The 26,970-nt window shown below is 39.3% G+C and overlaps 2 protein-coding genes and 2 long non-coding RNA genes across 4 annotated transcripts in view; 1 reads left to right on the forward strand and 3 right to left on the reverse strand.

The window, feature by feature from the left end:
* Positions 1-222: 222 nt before the first annotated feature.
* atg9a (ATG9 autophagy related 9 homolog A (S. cerevisiae)) lies at positions 223-8,214 on the reverse strand. The gene is made up of 17 exons (XM_085441420.1): positions 8,156-8,214; positions 7,986-8,050; positions 7,680-7,829; positions 6,946-7,087; positions 6,689-6,829; positions 6,454-6,574; positions 6,153-6,328; positions 5,932-6,054; positions 5,483-5,670; positions 4,665-4,818; positions 3,525-3,704; positions 3,196-3,408; positions 2,858-3,081; positions 2,639-2,756; positions 2,278-2,548; positions 1,732-1,877; positions 223-1,637 (listed from the first exon to the last, which is right to left on the reverse strand). The coding sequence occupies exons 2-17, from the start codon at positions 8,012-8,014 to the stop codon at positions 1,629-1,631; spliced, it is 2,385 nt and encodes a 794-aa protein (XP_085297546.1). The 5' UTR covers positions 8,015-8,050; positions 8,156-8,214; the 3' UTR covers positions 223-1,628.
* Positions 8,215-8,461: 247 nt separating this feature from the next.
* On the reverse strand, positions 8,462-10,124 carry LOC146686318 (uncharacterized). The gene is made up of 3 exons (XR_014916716.1): positions 9,873-10,124; positions 9,532-9,587; positions 8,462-8,479 (listed from the first exon to the last, which is right to left on the reverse strand). It is a non-coding gene; the product is annotated as an uncharacterized LOC146686318 (long non-coding RNA).
* Positions 10,125-19,768: 9,644 nt separating this feature from the next.
* Positions 19,769-26,970, forward strand: part of myo10l1 (myosin X, like 1) — a 56,451-nt gene continuing 49,249 nt past the window's right edge. Inside the window, exon 1 of the mRNA XM_085440812.1 lies at positions 19,769-20,248. Within this exon, the coding sequence (XP_085296938.1) occupies positions 20,228-20,248 (21 nt within the window). The 5' untranslated portion in view covers positions 19,769-20,227. The remainder of the gene's footprint in view (positions 20,249-26,970) is intronic.
* LOC146686320 (uncharacterized) lies at positions 21,495-24,819 on the reverse strand. The gene is made up of 3 exons (XR_014916958.1): positions 24,714-24,819; positions 24,042-24,146; positions 21,495-21,786 (listed from the first exon to the last, which is right to left on the reverse strand). It is a non-coding gene; the product is annotated as an uncharacterized LOC146686320 (long non-coding RNA).

Raw genomic sequence — 26,970 nt, forward strand, 5'->3', positions numbered from 1 at the left:
AAAAAGCCTAAATTATATGTTATTATGTTCTTAACATATCTGTTAATTCACTCGAAGTTGGCTTTTATTTTGAAATCCGGTTTCCACATCCATTCCCGTAATACTTTGAATACACAGGGAACGTAAAACAAACTGGAGGCTGGCTTGACTGCAAGTCTCGAATTGGAGGCTGGCTTGACACCAGTATCATGTTTGTAGTTTGTTTTTCACTGCACACACAAACTCATTGCATCGTTTTAATAGACGAATTTTCAGCTGTACAAATTGGTATTTTACAAGATTTATAATATAAACCAACAAAAACGCTAATCACCTTCAAATTAACATGAATCACTTCAGTCTCCATCGACAGTACTTCATCATCACCTTGGCACATCCCTTTGAAAAATAAAAATAATTTAACAATATGTGTACGAAAATATACAGATGCAAAACAATCCAAGTTAAGTGACACTCTGCATTAGCAACTTATTAAAGTGCATCATTCCCAGTGTAAAGACCTGGCTTATTGACATGGGGAACAGAGTGCTTCCATGCTCTGACTGGATATGGTAGAGTTTCTTGCTGTGCCATCAAGTTTGAACTTTCCAGAAGGATGAATATGTGATGTCCATGCACTTTGGGAGATTTTAGTATGGCAGAAGTCAATATTACATGCCTTGACAGCCTTGTTTTTCTACTGAACTATTAGTCTATAAGTCTGTTGACAAATATTTAAATGGGGGAAAAAATGGGTGACATCAGATTTTAAAGTGTCTGCAAACACATCAAAATGGATTCAATATTCCCCTGGGCTGCTGTGAAATAACCTGATAACACAGTGCATGTTTGCATGCAGAACTCAAATCAGTACAATTCATTTTTTAAACAAACATCAATTTGTGCAAATGCATCCAGATTCCTGGGCTTTGGGACATTTTTAGAAAAATCTCTTGTAAAGCAATTAATGCAGAAAAGGGTTAAATTAAAAGATGATATGAAAAATATTATGTGAATTTTATAAGAGTTGAGATCTTCATACTTTTTTTCCAAGAGGCAAAATGCAAGCTGAAATGCAGAGTATATGGTATAATCCACACCCTGCTGCTATCAGTACAAGAACAAATATACACAATGAAAGTCTCTGTTTTTAACAGCATCTGTCTAAACACATTTCATTGTTATGGAGACATTCTTCATTTTCTTTATTTCATGTTATCATGTTTGCAAAAGTGGTCGACAGCACAGTCCGGACTGCTGTGGTCTGGTTTGGGCAAACTATTTACTTTCCAGCAGTGCTTGGTGTTCACAAGCACTGTGTCTCCACAGCATACGCACTTTCATCCCACGTGATGTTAAATATGTGTAGTGTAATCTGATGTGCACAGTGGCTATTAGAAATAACTTGATCCTGAAGGTCCTCTTCTGATAAACATGTTTACTCCAAATGCCTGTTAAATATATCATTGATGTCGCAAAGTCACAAAGTATTCGAATGACCAAAGGCAATAACTATCTAAACCTGTTCAGATGGTTTTACTGCTTTTGCATTATGTCAGATCAGATGTTCAGTCCTGGAAAAGGGTCTGGATGAGGATCAATGTTGTGGGCTCTATAGAAGGGCAGATGCAGGTATTCACATGGCTTGATTATGTAACCTAAAGTGAGAGAAAGAACAAAATATTCATTTACTTGCAGTGAATACAGACAAATTAACATTCAATAGCACACACAGAAAGAAAGAGCATTCACCTTGTGTATGTGAGGAGGCATTTCATCCTCTAAACTCTCCTCTGGTAGTGGTTCATGGTGTCGTTGCGCTGTTTGACCATCCTCTGCCCATCCCCCCATTGGCACACGTGCTGACCTCACTATCTTTACCCCTGTACCAAACGGGTCTTCAAAACAAACAGACAGGTAGTCAAGATTTAACACACTTCTGTGACTTCTCCACAACTGGCTTCTTTTTTGAGTCGCTTCCTTATGGCCTTTTGAAAGGATGCAGGTTTAAAGCACTTTGCATCAGCTTTCTTTTCAATTCCAGACTCTACATCTATCTTTTATATACAGTTTATAAGTAGAACTGAAGAATTACAGTATTTCCACTGCAGGCAAATTTTCACATTAGTCCTGACACAGCTCCCACACCTCTTCCTAAAATGAACACATTTTCTTAAAGTTTATTAATTTATATTTCCATTCATTGTAATAATGCTACTGCAAAAGTAAAGATTTATTATAATAACCTTAAAATTAATAACATTAAAAAGAATACCAAGCAACCAAAAACATAGATACCAGTTGTAGGTCCACTGTGGTGTCTCTGACTGCTGCTCTGTGCTGTTGGCCTCTCCTGGCCCAGAGCGGTGCTGCTGGTGGCTGAAGCTGAAGTGGGAATGGCACTAGGACTGGGAACTGTGGTGGGGAAAGTGTGCGATCGAGGGAAATTTCTTGAATGGGGAATGGGTTCGCTCCTTACTTCATCTGGGATGCTGTCGCTGCTTTCATCGCTCTCCTGTCTGTGCCAGGTATGGCGGGACATCTCGCCACGAGACTGCTGTTTATGGAGCTTCGGAATAAAAGCGAGAAAGATGAGGATGGATAAAGATGGATGAGATCTGTGAAATATTCATAATACCTCTGTTATGCACGCACATACCTCATGCATATAAAGTGCATGGATGCTCATCTCAGTGGAGGCATACTCTGATAGGACCAAACTTGTAAGCTGACCTTCCCATGCGCTGCTGCCTGAGCTCACAGTTCGAGCGTCGGTCCTACCGGAGGAGAGAACAAATGTGGAGAAAATTGGACACAAGGAAATGGCAAAGAGAAGGAGAACATGAGTTTAGTATAACTGAAAGAGTATCTTTCCTACCCTGAGCCTGCCATTGTTCTGCTAGTATGGCCAGCAGCCCTGTGAGCTGCACTTAAGCTGCCTCTCAAGTGGAGGCTGCTGCTAATTGGTGAAAGAGAGCGTAAGGCGGACCCCCCATCGTTTATGCCAGCTGCTGCATGATTTGCTAAAGAAATATCCCGGTCAAAATGAACTGAGGCCAGTGTGGAGGGACCTGTCAAGAGGTTTGCAATGAGACTCCGTGGCTAAAAAAGAAAGAAAAGACAACAGAGAAAATAAATTTTTACCAGTGAAAATGTAATTACATTAATTAATCACCACTTTCATACTTGGGTATGCATGGTAGTTCATCAGCCTACCTCAGACTCTGACAGAGACATTGGATGTGTGTCTGAAGGAGCCCCTGTGGCTTCTCTGTGAACTCTTTCTTTCAACTGGCTGATAAAGTGTGTGGTCTCTCGAGGAGGCTGCCACTGGGGGTTAGTGATGGCAAAGTGCATCAGCGATAACTCCGTCTTCCCATCCTCTGCCTGCTGATAGATAGATGCCTCTGTCTTCCCCTCTGACATCCACTACAAAGGGAGGATTAATTATCAATCAATAACACCACATAGTTTATACATAAACACTTTGTGTTTACATCTACATATTTAGTCATAAAATTGGCTGCGTTGTGACAGTCTCTCACCGCAGGGTGTCCATGCTGCCTAATGTCCATCTGAGCAAAGGAGCAGGTGTCTCCCACCCCAACCACCTCCACAGTGAAGTTTCTGAAGAAGTCAATGATCTCCAAAGACTTTCTCCTTAGACAGAAGATGAGGATGATGGGAGTCACCACTGGACTTAACAGCTCCTCTAGAATAAACACCTGGAGGAAAACAAAGCGTAAACTGCACACTGAAAACGAGGAAAGTGTTATGTTAAATTTATTCTTTTTGAACACATTCAAATTTAAACTTCAACGTTGCTTTCAGCACTAAAAATCTTCAAGGGAAGAGTAAATTACTTCTAACAAGCAGTGATAATATGCTCCTCAGCATGGGACTAAAGACCCCCACAGTCAATAGCTAGAATCTGCTAATTTTCCAATCCCTACGAGACATGAATGCAAATGACAGTGATTGTGAAGCTCACTATTAGCGGTGGGTGGTGTGTGTATTCAGGCCATAGTCTCTGGTAATTAACAGCTAAATAGCAGAAAATCTTCAGAAGCCTTTCATGGTAAAAAGAAAGTGCACCTTCTCTCAGTTCTAAGATTTTACATATCAGGAAGTAATAAAAATAATCTGGGCCTCAGCAAGTCTTAAAATGAGGTAACTTTAGATGAGCTACAAAAACACGGGATATTACACCATGTCATTATTTCTTTAACATAAACGAAGCCAAAATGCAGGAGGAGTGTATGAATACCTATGTGCTCCCTTATTGCTTCCATATCACTTAAAAGGGTAAGCGGCGGCCAAGTGCTGCTAATCAAATGCACTTGATTGATCATAAGCAAGCGTGAGCGCCTGAATGTTTCTGTATTCCAAAGTATTCTAGCGTCAAATATGAGGTTTCAAGCTAAAGCTCGTCCCTTGCAACAGGCCATAGTTCCCAAACACACCAGCAAATCTACAAAAGAATGGCTGGAAAAAGCATGCAGAGCATGGCAGAAGTAAGCAGGAGCAGAACATGTGTACATAATTTGTTTTTGTTTTTAAAAACAATGATTGGCTTCCATTAATTGTCCTTCAGTCAGTTTTCAGGTAATGACATGTTCAGTGTATAATTTGAAAAAATAAATGCATTTAGAAAGGTTTATTCATAGTTAAGTTTCTGTACTCACTGCTTTGTACTGGAACAACTGGGAGAACTGGTCTCGGGTCTCGTATCTGTGTGCATTGCCTTGCCAGTGATCAGGCATGTAGTGGATATGAGCCAGAATGACCCGCAACAGCTGCTCAGGGCAGAACACCATATGTTTATCAGGAATAAATGACCTGTAGAGAAAGAAAGACAAGTGGTGGAGACGGTCTTTTTTTTCCACATTTACTGAGATATGTATGATGACACAAAGCTTTGGAAAACAGATGCATATTAGACAAGAATGAACTGTTTAAGTAAAGTAAAAGTGGATATTTTTAAAAAATTATTAATTTCATTCATAATAAATTACACATATGCATAGTTTTTTTTCAGTGTTTTGGATGGCTGAAAGCGCAAAATAATTAACTGTGTCAAATTAACTTTTGGAATTCAGATGTAAAAGAGCCAGAAGCTGCTTAAGGCAAGGAATCCATCTTCCTTGCATAAGTAGGAAGAAGAACGAGATGCAAAAGAGCATTAAAGGGATTACAACTATGAGTAGCTTTAAAAGGGCAATAAAGAAATGGCTCGGGGTTAATGGTTGATATTCTACATGATGAGATTTGGGTCCTATAGTCTTAGTTTGTAGCAGATGTATGCAATTTAATTTACAATATTGTTAGTATTTTATAGATTTATAAAGTTTCAATTAGTTTTACACAGCTGGACTGATTAGTGGTTTCTTGCTATTCTGCTTTCTACCCTTTATTTTACTTTTCGTCTCCACTGAACACATTTAAATTTAGGTTTTTATCTTATTCAGACTTCCCATTAAATTATTTCACCATCAGTCCTTACCTGCAGATTGTGATACACACTCCAAGGAGTGTGATTGATGAGAGCACATGCTCCACTGCAAGAACGTCCTCATCATAGATGGTCAGGGCGATGAGAACGGCCAAAAGAGACCCGGCAAAAAATGCCACATTTTTGGCAACCACTGTGAGCAGTGGTGAAAGGAAACAGTTCATATACTTGGATGCAGCCTGAATGAAACAGGAACAGAGTACAAAGAAGAGGAAGAAAGGAGGAGGAAATGGGGTTGATTATTAACTCTACAGGCAATGAATGAGAAGCACCAGAAAAATCTTTTTCCTTGCTCTTATCTACAGGAAAAATCCCAATTGGTCTCATATATTTACAGATTTGCCAGATTTACGGATTAGCCTTTATAATCATAGCTTTTACAAAATAAGAAGGTAGGTATGAGCATCAAAGATGTGCAGGAGATGAGTTGGTGCACTGACCTTGTAGCCTTTGCTGAGGCGTGACATGAGCTCGTGGTCCAGCTCATTGAAATGACGCAGATAACATCGACCATACAGAGACCAGCATCTCGCCCCCAGAGAGCCAGGCTCTCGCTTGATCACCTACATACAAACACAGATAAAAAAACAAAACAAAGCACTGTCGTCACTATTAAATGCAAAAGGAAATGGCTTAGTTAATTCATATGTAAACCATTTACCTCAGTATAACTGAAAAAGGCATAAAGGATCTGCCACACAAGAATGACTGGACACAGCAGCAGATTTGCAATGCCGATCCACAGGATACGAGAGGCTAGCCTGTCTGCAAGCTCAAGCCTGTTCCCTCCCCTCTTATACTCCTGTTTCAGGCTCCACTCGTTCTCAAACAGGGAGCCTGCAGGAATGAAAACAATCAAAATCAGCAGAGTTTAAATAAAGGTTTCTTCTCATAAACAGATCAATTACTTACACAGGATATAACTCGTATACAAAAGCACACATGCATAACTGATGACAGACCTGGTCCCCAAAAGAAGATGAGCTCAAAGTTGTATTTGAGACCCCGAGTATAAAACACGTACTCCCCAAGTACAGGAAGTCGAAATCGCACAGGAAGGAGTGATTTATTCACCATGGCAACCTAGAGAAGTACAGGAAGAAAGGTTTGGTTTGAGGTTACATCATTTTGTTATGTCTGAAAGGAGGTGTTCATCCACCAAAATCTTTAATAACATTTCACTGCAAATATACAAACCATGTAATTCTTAAAGCGGAGGATGCGGTGGTAAATGTCCAGCTCTGTCAGCTCCTTTTTATGGATGCAGATCTGATGTTCCTTCTGGATCTCAACAATCCTGGCCTGAACCTCCTGCCACGTTGCATAGGGGAGCTCTGACTGAAGCACAAAAGCACTATAAAGCTTAGGAATTGGGCTTTATTCTTGGCAAAAATAACAGACATTATTAGGGGTTTCTAATGTCAACAGGACAAACTGTCCCACAAAAAACTCACCATGGTCATTTTAAGGGCGTTGATGTAGAAGGATCGGATCTCCCAATAACAGCACACATTGTAGATGAATTTAAAGAGCCGATGTAGCCAAAACACCCCGGAGATTATCAGCACAAAGATCACAAATGCATTGTTTCGGATTCTGTAGACCAAAAGACATGTTATTATTTACCAGTATTGAAGCAGTGCTTCAACAAAATGTCATATTTATCAGAAAAATAAAGAAAACTGGAGGCTTTATTTTACAATATTTTCTGAAGATAATATAGTGAAGATTTAAGGTAGACTTAAAGTGGACCTTTTATGTTTTCCTCATTTTCTGTCTGGATTCTCATATCTAAAATGGTCAAAACATCAGCATGTAAACATAAACCTCAGACTGCTCTAAAAGCTTGATGTCAGATATTCTATTTTAATCTAGTCTCTGTATGACATCATTTAGGGCAGATGTCCTTGACATGGTCATCTCAGCCACACAAAGCCATGGCTGTAAGTATAGATGCCCCACCCACCTGCTGTTAAATCTTCTGTTTGAGGTGTTGCAACCAATCAGAAAAAGCTGTCTCAAAGATAGAAGGACTAAAATGTGTAGTTTAAGGCAGTCAATAAACTAAGGGGCTCCACCAAGCACAGCATACGGTAAATATTATTATTGTTTTGAACTACAGCTGGAGCACTGTCTATGCAAAAGACACCATAAGGACATTTTAACAAATACAGAGTCTTAGACTCACCTTGCACTGCAGACATCCACTGGGAGGAATGCATCTGGCAAGGTGACTTTAGATGAATCGGTGTGATTTACAAACTTGTTGGCAAAGAGGACGTCATAATCCACACAGTTAGCAAGGAACACTGTAAAGCCAACCACAAACAGCAGCTGACTGCATAGAGAAAGAAAGCGAGCGGTGCCAGGTAAAGAAGAAAGACAGGGAGAAATAGAAAATATGAAGACAGGCATAAGACACAGTATACTCTACAGATAAAAGTTAATGTTAAATTTGCTGAAAAATACAACTTGTGATGGAGAGAATACATACACCAGCTCAAAGATCTCTCCGAGCAGCATACAAGTGAATCCATTCTTTTGATGCAGATTATAGACGTAATAAGTGTTAAGGAATATCCTAAATCCATCTGCGGTAAGAAAGTGCAGCGCAATTCAGAATGTGGTGAGCAAGAAATGTGCCAAAATTATTTCAAAGGATATTCTCTGGAAAAACAGGTCCAGGTTTTCTATATGGTGCCATTGAGCTGCAAAAGAGTTGTTTCCAGTTAGTGACATTGTTATTCTGAGGCATCACTGTGAATATAAGACAAAAGGGGCATGCGTTTTTGAAAAAGTCTTATATTTGTTTGTGATTTGTGCATGTGTATCATACATTTAACTCCTTCAGGCACATGCATCAACAGGTTCTCCTCTCCCGGGGGAGAGTCGCTGTATGATGCCTCCAGGCGCTGGTATTCTGTGTCAAAGTGCGCCATACCGACAGCAGCTTCAGTCTCACCGAGTTGTCAAACTTGCTGCTACAGACTGTAGAAAGGAGGGGAGAGAGTTATGGCTCTAAATTTTAAAGAACGTGACCAGGTTTCACTGCTAAGTTTCATTTTCTGCATAAATATCACTGCATATGTACGACCACACCTCATATCTTGGTTAAAGATCAACTAAATTTGAGACCCATACATTATAGAAAACACGCTATACAGGTTACAACATCCACAAAGTCCACCAGAATTAACCTCAAGTATAACTCTTTATTGGTTTATTCATTATTGATCTGATTTTATCTACTGTTCTGATTTTATCTGTTTTGATTTTATATACTGTTTTGTTTGTTTGTTAATTAGTTAGTTAGTTTATTTGCTTGTTTTAATCAATTTTAAATCATGCTTTTTATTTGTTCTTGTTTCTAATGTCTCTGTAAAGCACTTTGAATCACCTTGTTGTTGAATTGTGCTATACAAATAAACTTGCCTTGCCTTGCCTTGCCTATTGACTGTACAGATAAATGCCATTTTTGCTGACCCTTCGGAAGGAAGGCCAAAGGTCAGGATCACAGACAGAAGATGAATGTAGGTACTTACTCGGGAATTCAAAACTAGGTCTACTGGTCAAAATGCACTCTGTTTACATGATACATGTTGGAAGCAGATAAAAGTTGGCCTAAAGTGCATATATAAAATATGTCCATAGAGCAGATAGGGCAATATCTTTATGCATTAGATACCAGCAACAATTTTAGAATGTCTGAATGCGACACAAAGTAATAAATATACCCGAATGACCAAGTAAAACCAAACAAAAACACAGTCCTTCAAGCTTTGGTCTGACTATTGTGTTACAGCCGTGACACCAACGCCCAAAGCCCCCAGAAAACCCCACAAAAATTACATGAAAAGAAGACCAACACTCCTCATGACGTAAGAAAGACTTATTTTACATGTAAGCTGTGGCTTATCACACGATAAACAACACATTGTGGTGTAATGCTTTGCTTATAGGTAGCTTATAAGAGGCCCCTAAAAATACACCAAGAAAAAAATATAGACATATCTATGACAGGAAATACGAAATATACATACCCCCATTCCAGTACAACACGCCCCGAACTGGTATGGTATTTGCTGAACATATCCCGCTGTAAAAAAGAAAAAAAAGGAGGAGCAGTTTTCTGTGAGCCTTTCTCCTGCTTGTCTTATCTAAAACCACAACAAACCGCTTGGACAGAGAATTAAGCAGTATTTCGTCAGAGGGGGTCAACAAACACGTCTGCACATGTTTACACTCGCTTGTAAGTAAACCGTAATTAGCTTGAAGCTAAAATAGGAGAAGCGAATCAGGTGTTGTTGTTGTCGTGGTTTGACAGCAAAGGCCTGACTCCCAAAAAAATGTCCCCCCGTCTCTCGCATCATCTTATCCTTACCGTTTGTGTCTTGAGCCTCCGCTGTGTCCGGCCGCAAGAGTGAATCGCCTGAAATTTTTTAAAGAAGCGTTTTATTTTCGTTTTCTCGTCTTTACCTATCAAAGTCAGAGGTAAGCCAGTTTCATTTTCGAAACAGCTAGCCGTCTGGAGTCCATCACCGCGGAGTGAAGGGTATCTTGTCCAATAAGAAACGGAGTTCTCTCATGGCATAACGTCTTCCAATCGGATTTCCCTAGAGGCGGGCTCATACTGACACGGCCTATCTAAACGATTCACCATGTAGTCAACGTGCTCTAATTAAATGGCTGATTACTACCACCGTCTGGCCGTTTAAAGTAGAGTCATGCTGTGATGTTTTTTTTCATTTATTCTTTCAATTGTATATTCTATACAATAAAATTTAATACATAAAAATATACAGTGCCCATATGTATGTGTTTGTGCAGAAAAACAATACACGTACATAAATGAAACCCAATCAATGGTTAACAAATGTATTAGAACAACTGTCATTAAATGTCAATCAAAATTAGTAATAATAAACAAAATCACTACTTAGCAGCAGTTCGTTTAAGACAATTCTACCTTTCCTTGGAGTTAATGTTAGCAGGTTGTGGTCAGAGTGTGATTTGATCCTCATAACCTGATAAAGAAATACATAAAGCTGCCCACCTGGTTTTAGCTGCATGCAGTTTTACTATAGAGAAACGTTTAAGGTATCTTCAAAAATGAAAGCCATAATTCGGGTTTCCGTATGAATTTCCATTTTTAGCAATAATAATATGACTGAGAGCAAATCAGTGCAAGGTTTTCTAACTTTGTTAGTCAAGCAGATTCTGACTCTTATTTTCTTAAATTATTTTTTAGCATTAATTCAGAAGTTATGACATGTTTTGTTAACCATACTAAATTAATAACAGGCTCCTAAAGCTGCTGTTAAAGCTAAAGGAGATGAGGTGAAAGAGCTGACTCCACACTGACTTCCACAAAGACCACGCTTTGCAAAGCCAAGCTCACCTTCTGTCGCTCTCGTGGCTTCCATGAATATTCATGCATAATTGTTAAGCCTCTAGAGTGACAGCTGGGCTTTTGTTCAGTGCATGTGTCATTAGTTACACTGTTAACACCAGTGCTTGTGTGCGTGTGTGTTTAACTTAATAATGACAGATTCATTAACCAATGTCCACTCCCTGAATTTGTGAGACAAGGGTCTGTTTAAGTTAGAAAGACCACAAAGAGTTACAATAGAAAGAAATGCTCAAATACACAAAGTCGTCCTATTGCTTTTCAGCCATTTTCAGTCTCGCCAGTTTCACCCAACCCATCTCATCCTATTTTTTCCCCTGTTATTTTTAAGAAGTGTCTTAAATGAGGGGGAGCCCATGTAATCCAGTTATTATAGCGATCTGGGTAATTTCAAATGCGCTCATTAGGATTAGGCTTCATTTAACTTAATCCAGTAGAAAAAGTCGGTCACAACAAAGCTCAGATGAACTCTAAACATTAACTGAGATACAGATGTAGTATGGACAGTAATTAAAAGCTGCGATAATAATCTTGAGAAAATCTCTACCTACTGAACTCCTTCAATTTCTTTTTATTTATTGACAGGTGTACAGGAAAAGTTGCCAAAGGCGGGGCTGATGTAGCAAAGAGAAGAAAGTATCTCCCCAGACTCACTTAAAGCATTTGTTTGTGTGGTCACAAGAGACAGATGATAAAATAATTTTTCTCTATTGTATGAATTTGGATGTCTGCATGCGTGCTCTCCTGCAGGCTATAGCCGACTGATTAAATTACCCCCACTGTCTGTTGGGAATTAAGGGGTTGCAATGACAGCTAATTTGGTTCAAAGACGTGCTATCCTACTGCCATGTAATATGAATGGTGCATGAGTGGGGTGTGGCAGTGGCGGGGTCTGAGTAGGGGGAGGGAGAAAGGAAATCATGATGAAGTCATCCCTCTGAAGCGACTTAATTAGATCGAACCCCTTTCTGTACATGCATGCATGTAAACCCAACACAGCTGGCATAAATCTGCACACATGGGGGTGTTTGCAATTCACACAGGGTGCAACCTTACACTGCAAACATCTCTGCAAAATGTCCAGGAGGCCTAATAGTGCAATGCCTTTTAGGGTTTGTAAAATAATAGATGTACTTACATATTGTTTTAATATAGCTGCACGTAGCCTAAATATCTACACATAAACTGATGTTGAAACATCTTATATGAAGTCACATATTCAATCACATTAATAAACCCGTCTCCACCCATTTTTATTTCAACAGATGATTTGAAAACTCAAGATCCTAAAACAACATGCACATAAGATCATATTGATATCAATTTCCTGTTCACGTTTTACAAAATTGGAGACATGCTGACAAGCTTAGATTGTTTTATATGCTCGTGTTACATGTGCAACCTGAATAGAAACATTCCTAATCCCTGCCTTTTCTGTTAGTCAGGCCAGATACAATGTAAAAATTAAAATATGTATATCTAAAAATAAATTTATGTATCAATGGAATCACAGCTCATTGGAAGAGACTGCGATCTCTCTATAAGAGCCCACAGCAGCAGGAATCAATGAAATAGTCTGCTGATAGTTTAAACATGTATATTTGTACATTTTACAAGAGGCCAGCCCACCACCCTCAAATCTTAAATGAAATATGAAAACATATTTCTTTCTGGGATTTATGATTTCAGGGCCACAAACATTGTTGCCTGACTCATACAGATCAGGTGACATCACATGTATATCACTCTGAAAGTGCTCATGAATTCATGAATGCAGCATTCATTCCTCTGTTCACCATCCCCAAGGAGTGAACTCTGACACCAGGATGCACGAATCATCTCTCAGAAGAACCACAGTGGCTCAGCTTCTTTGTATTTATTATTTCCGCTGTACCTTAGCTTAACTTAGCTACTGATACTACAGGAAAATTGCTTTGTAACTCGTTACTCATTTTTCTGTCTTTGCAGTCTGCACTCTTATCTCTGTTGTCCGTGCATTGTAAATGCTTTAATATTGTGCAGCCAGACATGCAAATGGACACTAGACAGAAAGCCTTTTACTAAACTAAAAGGTTAACGGTCATCACCAACAGTGCAGCCAATAATCAATACAGATGTAAAGAGAAATGGAGGCTGAAAGAAAATGCAAGCAAGAGGCTGTTTTTATAGAGATTTTATAAGACATATACTTTGCAGACTTTCACTTTTGATAAAACTTATAGTTAGGACTGACTCAGGTGCTCCTGAATTGTCTCTAAATTATGCTGCAATATACTTAGGCTACTGGGGGGGCTTCCCAGAATGCACTGAGCATTTCTTCTTCCTTGATCTCTTTTTTCCTTGTGTGTGTTTATGCATTACAACTATATTTAATCATTAGTTATTATGAAACTCTAGCTCTCTCTTATAGTTTAGTCATAGCAGATGTTTGCCTCTCCCTTAGCTTCGTCCTTTTGTAGGTTTCTTCCTGTTAAAAGGGAGATTTTCCTTCCTGCTGTTGCCAAGTGCTTGCTCACAGGGGTTTGGGCGATTGTTGGGTTTTCTTTGTCTTTTCTTGTATAAAGCACTTTGAGGTGACTGTTGTTCATATTCTGTTCTCAATCTGAAGTTAAACAAGCTGTTGCTAAACAAACCAAAACCTTGTTAGCGCTAACTCAAAGAGGTTTCTGAGTCAAATGAGGCTTTGTATTTCAAGCAGGGGCGGAGCGTGGGGGTGGCTTACGGGGCTTAAGCCCGGGTTGTTTTGTCAGAAGCCCGGGGTATTTTGGAGTGTAATTTTTTCATAGTTAGATGCCTGGCTGACAACTGTATAAAACAAAAAGTACACACAATATTCGAAGCACATAGTGCACACTGTGGGAATTTACGACTGTGCGTGAATCCCCCCCTGATATTGGTATGATCCAAGCTCAGGCACTAAGCGACTGAGCGAGGGGGCGGGGGGAGCTGCTGCCCGTGAGTGCGCTGTTGGAGAGACGGAGCCAGCCATACTAAGGAGAGCTTAAGTTTGACCAGGTACCAAAACAAATCATTCGTACCGTACAAATAATGTAAATATGACGGTGCATCACGAAAGATTGATATGAAACTGATCACTTGACCAATATTATTTTACTTGCTCTTCAAGTGAATCAACAAATGGCGAAATGAAAAGCCGAACAAATGCTATTTTTTAGAGAGTCTTAGCTTACGTGTGTTTATTTCATATTTTCAGTTCTTACCCTCCCCGACTAATTCGGTTTCAGTTATGTACTGAAATATAAGAATGGACATTAGAGGGTTCTTTCAAAGAAAAAACTCAGGTAAATGTTATTTTATATATTATGCTTACTATGTTGTTCAGTATATTTCTATGCAAAACAAGAGGGATTTCAGTACACAGCAGGATATTCACATTTGTAACCAGATATTTACATACACTTTAGGGAGAAAACATAAAACATTTTTACTGTACAACATCAATTTAGAGTAAACTTTTGTTTTAGATAAATATTGAAATATATTTTGAATTAGTTAAATGTCAGAATAAAGAGAGACAGAGCTGTCTATTTTTTATCACTTTCATTAAATTTAGGAGTACATGTACACTAAGTTTGTTAATTAATAAGAAAACTCCAGACGATTCCATTCTGAGCTGAAGAAGCTTCTGATAGGTTAGCAGAGTCCATGTGAGTAAATTGGTGGCACAGCTGTGGATGCATATAAGGCAAAACACAGAGCCTGTTTCTTTGACATGGGAAAATCCAGAGATGTCAACCAAAACACCAGGAAAAGAATCGTGGAGCTCCATAAGTGTGGCTCAATTTGAATACAATTTGGTGCCATTTGCAATTAAAAAACACAGACAGTTTCTCTCTTTACTCTTAAAGTTAACAAATATGTTTTTATATTTATCAATCTAAAAAAATAAACATTTAGTCTGATTTGATGTTACAATTAAAAAAGTGTTTGTGTTTTGATCTGAAGAGTTTGTAAATATCTGGTTTCAACTGTATATTTGATGATTGTCAGCACAAAGAGGGAGAGAGAGGAGCAGAGATTGAGATGGAGAATGAGGACAGAACAGAGATGAACAAGAGCAGGTGAGACACACATGTTAGTCAAATGGTTGCTTACTAAAAGTATCACTGTATCATAGGTACTCATGTATCTCGTACCTAGTGTTTCTTTTTAGGTTTGCTATTTTTCAAATTCTATATTTATTAAGTTCTGCAGGCTTGTTTGCACAACAAGGCTAAATAATTATATAAACTTTTCTCAATCTAAATATTGTACTTTGGTAGAATTAAATAAATAAGTGTAGTGCAGGTCTATGATGATTTTTAGTGCTACTATCATCTAGTTCTGATTGTGGTTATGTCTTGGTTAAGTCCTCAGTAATCCTGCTTTTGAACTGTTGTAGTCCTGTTTTAATTCAGGATCAGTTCTGGGTCTGGTTGAATTGGGGTTTAGTCCCTGTGTCTTGATACAGCCCCGACTTCGTTCTGTCTTGCTGCTCAATTAAAAAACTAGTTTAAGGTGTCCTGCATGTGTGATATATATATTTCCCTATATGAAGTCATTCTTTTTTGAACAAAACTCAAAACAGAGCCTATTAATCTTTCAGTCATTTCTACACCCCCCCCCCCCCCCCCCCCCCTCAAAAAAAAAAATCCCACATGCATACTACCCTTTAGGGCTAAGCCCCGGGTGTTTCAAATGTCTGGCTCCTCCTCTGATTTCAAGTCTTTGTGTCTGATTTTAACTGGGTTTGTCTTTATGTGTTGGTGAGTATCTCAGTGAGCATTGCTAAAATAAGTATTTGTCCTCTGCTGGCAGAGATTTGATATTTATGAGTAATTTGAAACAAATCAAATTAGAAAGACTTAATAACCTCAGATTCCTTACACCAAGCCTGTGTGTGTATCTCTTATTATTGTAAAAGCATGCAAACCAACATTTAAATGTGAACAAAACTGCTACAGTTGCAGTAATAATACTTTACTGCAACTGCAATAATACTTTTAATAATACTTTGGTGATTTATTGCAAGACAGAGACATGTTTAAATATTTTCATAAAAGAAAAATAGCCAGTGGGCACATTATACGATCTTACAGGGCTCTGGCTAACAACAAGGGCTGCGAGTCTTTTATCCACTTGTTAAATTATTTCTTTAAATATCTACAAGTCAGAGACTGTTTTAATAAAGAGATGAAACCTAATTTGATTAACATATTTGATGACCCGGATAAGCTGGAGGAGGTGGCTGGGGAGAGGGAGGTCTGGGCCTCTTTGCTTAGGCTGCTGCCCCCGCGACCCGGCCCCGGACAAAGCGGATGAAGATGGATGGATGGATGGATATTTGATGACTAAAAGATAAATAAAAGATTGTATATGAAACTCCTAAAGGTTACCCAGCTGCTGATATTTGAGGATGATTGCAGTAATATCTGGAACAAAAAGCCTTCTTCATAATGGGAATGTTGGAGGCAGAGTGGTAAATCAGTCGCAGGCCATTTTTCATACATTTTCCTTACTTTACTTTTCCTTTATTTTACCCAAGGGATTGTTAGTGAAGAATATTACGTCTGTGAAATCACTGTCACATCATAAATGGGAAAAATCCAGAATAAACTAAAAAAAACCCCCAAAACCTTAGTTTATCCTGGTCACAAGCTTGAACGTTATCATATAGAGGTGGATTCAAAGGATGACCCATCTGCTCCATCAGAGAAAAAATGAATTTTTTCGTAAGAATGCAACCTCATAAATATTTAAAGAAATACAAAACATTGACTAAATACTCCCTGTGATCCCATGTAACCTAAAAACTATTCTGTGATGCATATCTGTCCATGTATCTGACCACACAATGCTTTTTTGTCTTTGTGTGACCATTTATAGAACTTGCTGAGAACTAAATATAGCCCCGAGGCCTTATTTTGGATTGCCCCATTTTACCAGTTAATCACTACAAAGTAGGGTTGATGATCAACTGGGACATTTCACGCTGAGTTTCTCTGGAGCTCTTTCAATCAACGTGTCCTTTCAGACAACCATAAACACATCCAAAGTGAGAGGGGGAGGTCACAGAAGATCAAAGACTTAAAATGAAAGATGGTAATAAATGTAGAAAGATTTATGGGTGCTCTGCTCATAAAACTGATTGCATGTATCACCGGGAGTGATGCCTGTTAGCACATGCAACATATGACATGCACACACTCAGTCAACTCAATTGTTAAATTACACAAAAGTCTTGATCCGGTCTTGGAAGGTGGCAAATAGGTGCAGTGGGTGGAAGTACAGTATGTAAGGTAAAAACTGAGTTTTCACAATACAAATGAGCTTGAAAGTCAATATTTGGTATGACCACCTTTAGTATTTAACCAGTTTTCACCCAGAGTACCATCAGACTTATTGATGATCTGTCCACAACACCCACCCACACCCACACAAATATTCAGTTAACAGTAAGAGGAGAAGGAGACATCAAGGGGAAAGAGATGAAGCTGTGGTCAGATGAGTAAGCAGAGTTGCTCCTGACTTGCAGGGAACAAAATCTATCCCACAATTCACTGCTGAGGGTCACTCAGTCCTGGTGTTGTCATGGTAATGAGAATTTAATAGCCCATACTTTCTTGTCTGTGTATTTCAATGCTTGTGTGTGTGTGTGTGTGTGTGTGTGTGTGTGTGTGTGTGTTTTCCTGTACACATGTGAACATTGGATGAGTTAGTCTGCTGGGTCATGAACAGCAACGACTCCTCTGTCTTTCCGCATCAGAGATCTTTCTGGGCAAATTTGTAGCTGTTACTTTTGCTCTATTGACTCCCATGTAAAAATCAAAAATACAGTCAGTGCGTTTGTTTAAATCACCCTCATGTAGCAGCCAGGAGGGGTTTAGTGCTGACAGATAATCAAAAAGAAGATCAGTGTGTTGTGTAGTTAAAACTTGAACTGGAAACAATAAACAACAGATTTTTTCATCATAGACATTTTTATTTTGCTTAAGAGATCATTTGTGGAAGCCCTTTTGCAACATCTGAGACCTGAGAGTTTCAACTACAGTAAAAAAAAAACAGAAGGAAGCAGGAATTTTTTCCCATTTGATGGTCTGGAAGTAGAAAAAATGTTTTAGTAAATTTTAAAGATGATAATTAAAACATTTTTTGGATCAATTTGTGCTGAGCATTTAATCAGTGAATCAATAAATCAACTAATCATTTCCATTTTGCTTAACTTTACCTGAACTGTCTTAGTGTGACAAACCCCAGTCATTAGGTGTAAAATTGATGCTCAAAATCAGGTGAAAGTCCCAGAGTACCAATGTTCCTTTTCCTTCAAAAGTGAGATCAGAGAAATGATCAGTAAGATTGGGTCTCATTTCCTGAGTGTTTGTGTACATGCATGTGTGTATGTGTCTAATCACAAACACAAAACGCGCATGGGGCCCTGCTGGCGGGTCTAGTTTTTGAGCTGTTGCTCTGATGAAGACGGAGGGTACAGCTAAATAATACTTCCAAGCATGCACACAGGAGCCTCTCCACCCCTATACCTCCAGGGCTCCGTGGGGAACAGGCTGAGCTTGTGCTTTACCCAAGAGAGGCCTCAGCCTGCTGGGCTCCTAAAAGCTGCACCTGGCCCCTGCAGCCTGGTGCTGTGAAAAGAAGAATAAAAACCTCACACGGTCCACATCACATAAACCAGCTGTCTGTTTATTTATACCAAACTGTGGTCTTTGGAGACTTCATTGGTTTTTCTTTCTGATTTTGGGATGTTTCACCCTCACTGTTATGGTCGTGTGTGTGTGTGAGTGTGTGTCATGAGATATCATTTTTCAGCCTGGGGGCAGGGGCTCTGACTGATTCTGTAACCAAGCCTACTCCTATACACCAAGCAACATTTTTTTTTTTGAAAGAAAGAAAGATTATATAGCAATGCCCCCCACCACCATCACCAATCCCTCTGGCCCCACTTTCTCTTTGTGCACTGGTTTTGGAAAAGCATGAATGCTCTTGACAGCACTTGCCTCATTGCTAATTTAGATATCATTTATTCAGCTTTATAAACTTCCATGTCAGCTTGTCTGTATTCATGGCCTTAATGGTTATAATAACTTTATACTCTTGATACACAAGCAAATTTTTTGCACAGAAGGTAACAGCTGTGGTAACAGGTTTTATACAATCTATCTGATGTCTTTATTACTCAAATGCTCACTAATACTCTGGGAGCTACATCAATAGCAACATCTTGTGATTCACTGGTAAATGAAATTACAAGACAATAAAATTCAAATAATTTTGTTCATGATTTTTTTTGCGGCACATGCTTTTGAAAAAGATCAGACATCAAAAAACTATACATTACAATACATTAACACATTAATTTTTTTTAAATAAAGTAGTTCTATAACAAAAAGAAACCGTCTACATTGGCTTTGAGTTTTTCATTCTCGAGCATTTTGACAGAACAAATTTTTAAATAAGAGACCTAATCTCTCCAAACAAGGCAACCTGCTTCACCAGCATTTATCATCTTATTTCATTTATAAAAACAAAAATACTCTTTTCTTTCTTTCTTTTTTTCCGGAACTCATTGCTTTATGAACACTGACGTGATGGGATGAAGCCGGATAATCTGGTTCGGGATGATCATCTGTAATTAGACCAAGAGGGACAGAGGTTCTTTCATCTGTCAACAACCACAGAAGCGTCATCTCACCTCTAGGTGGACTGTCTGTGACCGCAAAAGCGCTGGTTAAGGTTTGCTTGCACATCTGTACGTGTGAGCTTATAATGTGTGCTTTATATCGGAGGGGGCTGTGTCTGCACCGCCCCATCGGTGTGTGCGAGTGGACAGCGTCAAGCTCATCCTACCCCCGGACTGGTCCTCTCGCAACCCCACGCAGGATACTCACATCCTCACACGTGCACACACACACACACACACACACACACACACATATCTACACACATACGCTGATACACAAACCAGGCAGACCTGGAAAACCGGGGCGCTTCAATTAGCGTTCCTTCGACGGATCCCTGGCGTGGACATTTTTCATTTTTTTCCTCTCAGCCTCCGTGGAATTTTCTCATGTGTGGTTTTCTTTGCGCATAGAGCGTGGACGCAGCTGAGGTGTGTTTGAGAAATTGGGCTATTTCGGAGGTTATAGAATAAACGCTCGTTGAATGGGAAACACCAACACAGAGGCACTGCTACCTTTCCCTCATCTCGACAAACAGGCTCACTCTTCAGTTGGTGAGATTTGCGCACCCGAGACCGGAGCCGGTGTCTGCGCTCTGCCGGGCCGGGCGCGAGTCGTCAGGGAGGAGTAGGCAGGATGGAGGCGTTTTTTGCAGAGGTAAGGCCACTGAGAATCTGTGTCACGGTTACGGAGATAAACATGAATGACATTAATGGCGTGATGATGCCTGGATTTACACCGCTGCATGTCTATACTGCAAGATACGGTTTCATTTTGATTCACGTCAATTATGGCAGGTGCCGCTTTGCTTCCGTCGAGCAGAAGCATCCTCACCGTCCGCCCCCCCAAAACCCAGAGGAAGGCCTGGTCCCACTATATGTTATAGTCTTCATGTATCTGGGGGAAAAACACCGTTTGTTTCATTATCACTGCAGAGGATCAGGGCCTGACAACCGGCTTGGTGAATTAATTCAGAGCAGAGCCGCAGAAAAATTGGCCAAACGGGAGCTGACATGGGCTTTTGCATGACTGCCGGATTAAAGCCAATCTGTTAAGGGAGGGTAAACCGTGTTGGCCTTCAGCAACAGCCCTACCACGGCATGCTGCCGCGAACAGACCCACTCTGTGTGTGTGTGTGTGTGTGTATGTTTTTTTTTTTTTAATTGCGCTGTGAATGGGATAGAGATCGGATCCATGGCAGGGTTTGGGCCGGTAGAGGAAGGTAAAAGAGGAGGGAGGAGGAGCAGTGCAAGGGATATGTCTGTGTGTGTGTTTGTGTGTATGTGAGACCGAATAGGTGAAGCAGGAGGGAGATAAATTAACTGCCCTTGTAATTGAAAATTAAGTAAAACATTGGTTATTAATCAATCTCCCACTCTCCCACTAAGATGACAAAACCAGTCTCATTTTCCTCTAATCTGATCCAGAGTTGTAAGCATTTTAGGCTGTCATTGTCTGTTGCTTTATTTTCTTTCCTTATAGGTCCTTTGCCGTACATGTTCACACCCTAATCAGGAGATACAAGCTTCCTACCAGTCCCTGTCTTCATTTGTGTCTTGTTCCTCAGACCCCCCATTTAGTGGCTCAGGCACCCAAACAGTCTCGTCCACTGACTCCGATGCCAGTATCCATCCTCTCCAAGCTACTTATCCTCCCCCCATCTTAAGTTAATCTGATATGGGTTTAAATGCCTCTCACATTGGCAGTGATGTCATGCAATTTATTAGTGTGTGTGTATCCATGTGCTAGTGGTTGTGAGGGTATATGTTTGGGCACCAGAGCTATGAGAATCACTGCTGATCATACTTCTTCTCAAACTGCATGACATAACCACCATAAGCCCACAGATTACCACACAACTACACCAAAACACAAAAACCAACACTCCCGCTTCATTTCCCATCAGTTTGTCTGTAATATATTGATCATAGCATTGATTCACAGACCACCATAAAGCAGCCCCACACTGCACAGACTATGAAAGGCTGCATTAGATCTGAAAATGGAGTGACTTATTGAGTTACGAGGCCCTGCAGACATGCATAAGCTGCTACCCAGAAACATGACTTCATGCAGTAGTCGGGTGCTGAGTAATCAATCCTTCTGGGAGGTGTCTGTCCAGCATCCACTTAGTTTCTTTCCTCTTCTGCTTTCATTGCTCCATCCTGTACCCCTGCATTCCTCCATTTGGATCGCTGAAAAAAAAAAAAGAGTGAACAACTGACCGCTCTGTCTCTGTCTCTCTCAACCCAGGCAGAAAATGTGATGGCCATCCAGCCAAGCATGAAATATCAGGTGGTATTAGACTACTGTATAATCCCCGCATAATCATACTGGCCTGGTTAGTAGTCAATTATGGCAGTTGTGGTGACTTTATGCACTCTTAATATGAAAAGAACCCAATCACTTCCTTGTTATGGTGGCTGAAAAAAAACAAATTGTTACTCCTGGTGCAGATTCCATCTGGTATTTTGAGTGTTTTTTAAATTTAAAAAGTGCTTCTTAAGTTCTTAGATACTCTTAGCTAGTTTCAAACAAGTTATTTCCTAAACTGGGTTAAAATTTTAAAAACTTTTAAAAATGTCTTAGCTTCAGTTCTGTTGTTTATATGTAAACCTGACTGGGCTTTACAGAAGCTGGAAGTTTTGGAGCACAATCAGCAAACATTTTAAGTGCTTTGTCTTTAATAGATTCTATACATACAGTTTTATGTTTTATCAGTTTTATCAAAAATAATTTTCCCTGGAGCTGCTTCATGATGACTGCTGAGTACTTTGCTGTCAGCACTTGAGTATCTAAATTTGAGTATCTAAATGTGCTTATGAGTGAGTTGGGTGACATTTGTTTTCAGAGGTGATAGTTTGCGTTCGTGTCAGTGCACGTGTAGTAGATTTGAACAGGTGTAAAGCTGAAATGAACCAATAACTGTGAGATAGGCATGTGCGAATAGACAAGGAACAGCTTTGGTGCCATTTGTTTTTATCCAGTTTGATATTCACTAAAGACCCTTCTGTTTCTGTCTCGCTTGCTTGTCCGTGTAACTGAATAAACAGTAAATCTTTATTTACTACCTTTCAATTTGTTGAGTGGTCGCTGTATCCTGTACCGAGAGTAGCTGAGGAGCAATAAAAGGTTTCTCACACTATGAGGGTGATTATAAAAATGTAATATTCAGTGTGCATTCTCCATGGCAATTTGCACATATGCAGTGAAACATTCATGGAAGCATTTTTATGCAGCTTGAACAGCATAAAGTGTCTTCTAATTGCAGAAAAATCGGTCCTTTTTCTTTCGTGCAATGGGTGTTCATGGAAAAAACCTTAGGGTAAATTAAGCAGAGCCCATGCCAATCCATTGTGGTACAAATTATGCCGGATTTGGTATGAAGTGCATACTGCAGGAATCTGGTTCAGTGGAGGTAAGGGAACAGTCACTGGAGATGTGTGACCTATATTCAGCAGCTCCAAACACATTTGTTCTGCTTTGGAGCTGCATCAGTTTTGCTTCCCTCTCTCTCTCTCTCTCTCTCTTCTTTTCCCTTCCCTCTGATGCTCTCTCTCTCCCTGCGGCCACTCTCTTGGTGCTTCTCCATCTCGCTCAACCAACCGCTTTAAGAGCTGCTCAGTCAGCCTCCCTCCCCCTTCTGGCAGCTCTGTCTTTCTCTATTCTCTCCTCTCTGTTTCCACTTTATCTTTTTTTCTCCTTTAAATCACTTCTTTTTTTTGTTTTTTGTTTCCGCCCCCCAGCATGTGTAGGTGAAACAGCTCTGCCTCATCTAAAATAAAGCTATGTTACAAGATATGAATTTAATTACATTTCCCATGATGCTATGGTAGTATACAACTATCAAATGTCACAATTTTCTGGGTAACAATAAATGAAACCTAGCATATTTCATAATTTCTATTGTATTTTGTCTTTCCTGATTTAAAAGTCTTTAATTATATTTATGGGCTTCTGGACTAGACTGTGCCCAATTTGATTGATTGGACTAATGGTCCTAAACCAACAGAGCAGTTCGATTTCTAAACCAAATGAATTTGTCTGGTTTGTCCAGTGTCAAAAAACATTCTAATGCTATTACGATAAACTCAGATATCAGATATCATACATATTAAGTTGTAATTAAATTGGCAAAAATCTGAACCATTTCCACAACCATTAATCATTATTAAAACAGCCATGAAGTAAACCATGGAGCCAGTGTACTCTCTGTACTGGACATTTGGTGTTAAATCTTTGCCAAATCAAACATGCGGATCGTTGAGAATGAGATTTCTTATGCTGTTGTTGAGTGAAAACAAAGGAAGAGGAGTGGGGGTAGGCACGTTTAGAGGCAGCGACAGAGAAGGGAAGGTAGTATGGTGGCTATAGAGAAGAGTTTTAAATGTAGGGACTGTGACTGGTAATGCCATTGAGGCAGGAGGAAAGAAAAAGGAAGATTACATACAAGGTTTATGGATATAGTGAAGGAGGACATGCAGATCGTTGATTTGTCAGAAGAAGATGCAAGGGAGAGGATAAGATGAAGGAAGATCATCTGTTGTGGTGACCCCTAATGAGCAGAGGAATGAAGAAGAAAAAAAACATTAGGCATGATTAAAAATCCCCACAGGCCATTGGCAGTGTTTTGCAATTTTTTACTATAGGGATCTAGATATGCAGGGTTTATTCCTCTGACCATGGTTCACCTCTAGAAATGTCATGAAAATTGCTCATTTAGATTTTGCATACTCCTGATGACAAGTTGCAAAAATTCTGCACTGAAAGCAAATTATCCCTTGATAGAGATCTGCACCAAGAGGTCTTCTTTCAACCCTGCTAAGCTTCTTCATTGCTGAAATTTGGTAGTTTTTGTGTAATCATGGTGGCAGATTGACAGACAAACAACAATAAAAATAACAATAAAACACAAGCTTTAGCACAGACGAAGGATATTTAAGACAAGTTAAAAACAGTTAAAAAAAATTAAACAAAACTGTGAGAACAGTATTAACATTTACTGTGTTCTTTGGTAACAGCCTAGTCCTTCATCAAGTTTTCTAAAATTTGACTTAGTTTTTGCTTAACAAACATACAAACTGTGCTGAAAACATTCAAATCAGATCGCAACCCCCTTCACCTGGACATCAACTCCCAGCATCTACCAGTGCCTAGAGGAGAAAGGCTGTTTCCATGGTATCCTGTTTCCACACTGTTGCCGTGGAGTCCTGTTGCCAGGGTGTTAGTGGGGGTGTGACTGTAGTTTAATCCAAGATGTGAGAGAATGTGATAATTAGCACAGAGCTCAAAGAGGATTTGTACTTTACATACACACACACTTGCTCCTGGTTTGTAATTTAACAGCAGACCTTGATCCAGTTTACCTTCGGAAAATCATGTTTGTTTTGGAATTAAGCTGTCCAAGGCTTCAGATATTCCTAAAATAACAGCTATGCAGCCAAGCAGGAAATAAAGGGCACTTATGTTCTTAAAACTCGTTGCATTTCTGCTGTCCAGTAGTTATATGGACTGCAGGTTAAATCCATGACGTAAAGATCTTTCTGCATAAGTGCCTTTGCCATCCTAGTTGGATGGACACAGGGGGATAGAAATCAGGCACTTTGTTAATTGTAAAAAGTTTTGAAAAGGAATCACGTAGAGGTAATTTCTAAACCATACTTTAAAAAATCCCAGGCAACTATGGGAATGTTGGTTTCTTTCTTTTTTCCCTGTAAGATTGTTTTGAAATTAGCAGCCACCCATGTGTTCCGATCATCCAAGATTCCCCAGAAAAAAGTAGTTCTATAAAGATACATACATATACACTACATTAAAAACACAGGCATCCTGGTACATACATATAATGGGAAAACACTGAATGATGAAGTGTTTTCCATTGGTGGAGATGATGTTAGTAACCAGGACTGATGTTGTTATACATAGATCTGTCATAGTTAAAATGGTTTCTAATGCCCAAGCGATTTAAGATTTTTAAGACCAATGCTGATACTGATATTTGGTGATTTAAAAATCTGATATTCTGGTATTTTGGCCACTATGTTTTTCTTTCAGCTGCACAAAACCTAAACAGATTTCTGTAACCTTTGTTATGTGTGGTAATTCTTTGAGTTATTTATGCTCTGCTCAGATCAGTTATGTTTGTCAGTTGTTGTCTTTGTGCCGTTCCAAATGCATGTTGGCATCAGGCAAGTGGACAGACTATGCAATGTTAATCCTCTTAACAACATTAAAGGGTGTTTCTCACCTGTCTTATTTATTGTTTGTATTTTCATTTGTTAGCTGTTACAAATGCCAACACTAATAGAGCTAATACACTTATATTAGCTAATATTGTAAAAGTTATCAGTCTTGTGATACATTGACCTGGCTCTAATGGTTTCATTGCTCATTATCCTCAAGGTGCCAACATAGGTATCCAACAATTGCTAAAGAGCACTGGTAACAAAAGATGGCAGAGACTACAGAATGTAGACCGCTGACATATTCTGTTCTCAACTGCATAGAAAATATGGATTTTTCAAGATTTTCATTAAAAAGCAAAAAGAATGAATCAAGACACCTGAGTGATCAGAGACTACATTTGAACATACAAGCTTCTAGATAAAGAGGAGGGAATTCTTCAATTCTTTGCAAGAGTAACTGTGACCACCCCACATGAGTGGTCACATGGGGTTAAGTTTGACCACTCATGTAACAATTTGTTACCTTATGCTATATGGTTTCCTCCAAGGATCGATTCTTGGACCCTTTTTTCATTTGAACATGCTTTCTCAAAGTGAAATCTTTTAAAAGCACCTGGAGACTCATAATATCTATGCAGATGACACCCATATTTCTTTAGCTCTCTTCCAAAAAAACCTTTGTAGATATTGATTATGTTTGTGTCTTGAAAACTCCCCTAAAAAGGGTTTTTGGCGACAACTGATATCCCAAACTTTCTCATTGAACCTTCCAATTTCAATTTAAAAAGTGTTAGTTTTAAGCTTTGTTTCCTACAAATAATAAAAAGGATAAAAATTAATAAATAAAAATAATTATAATTATAATAATGATGCCCCTGCAACATTTCAAAAAATGACCTGGAGTCATTTTATAAAACCTAAATTAAAAGACACTCATGGTATATGACTATGGATAAATTAATATGCTCTTAATGTTTTTTGCTGTGATCATGTTTCCATTTACGCTCAGATGTTTATTTATACCTGCAGTGTTGAATCTGCACTGCAATCCCTTTTAACGGCAGATGTACAGGCCAGTGACACCCACTAGCCCACATGCACATAAGGATACACACAGACACACCAACATGCACAGACCGCACGGATAAACACATGCTGTTGCTCTCCTTCCAGCAGCCATAATCTGCTAAAAGC

This window comes from Copadichromis virginalis, linkage group LG19 (genome assembly GCF_057382275.1).
Source record: "Copadichromis virginalis isolate Kocher_CV1m ecotype Utaka linkage group LG19, C_Virginalis_male_GT1.1, whole genome shotgun sequence".
Taxonomy (NCBI): domain Eukaryota; kingdom Metazoa; phylum Chordata; class Actinopteri; order Cichliformes; family Cichlidae; genus Copadichromis; species Copadichromis virginalis.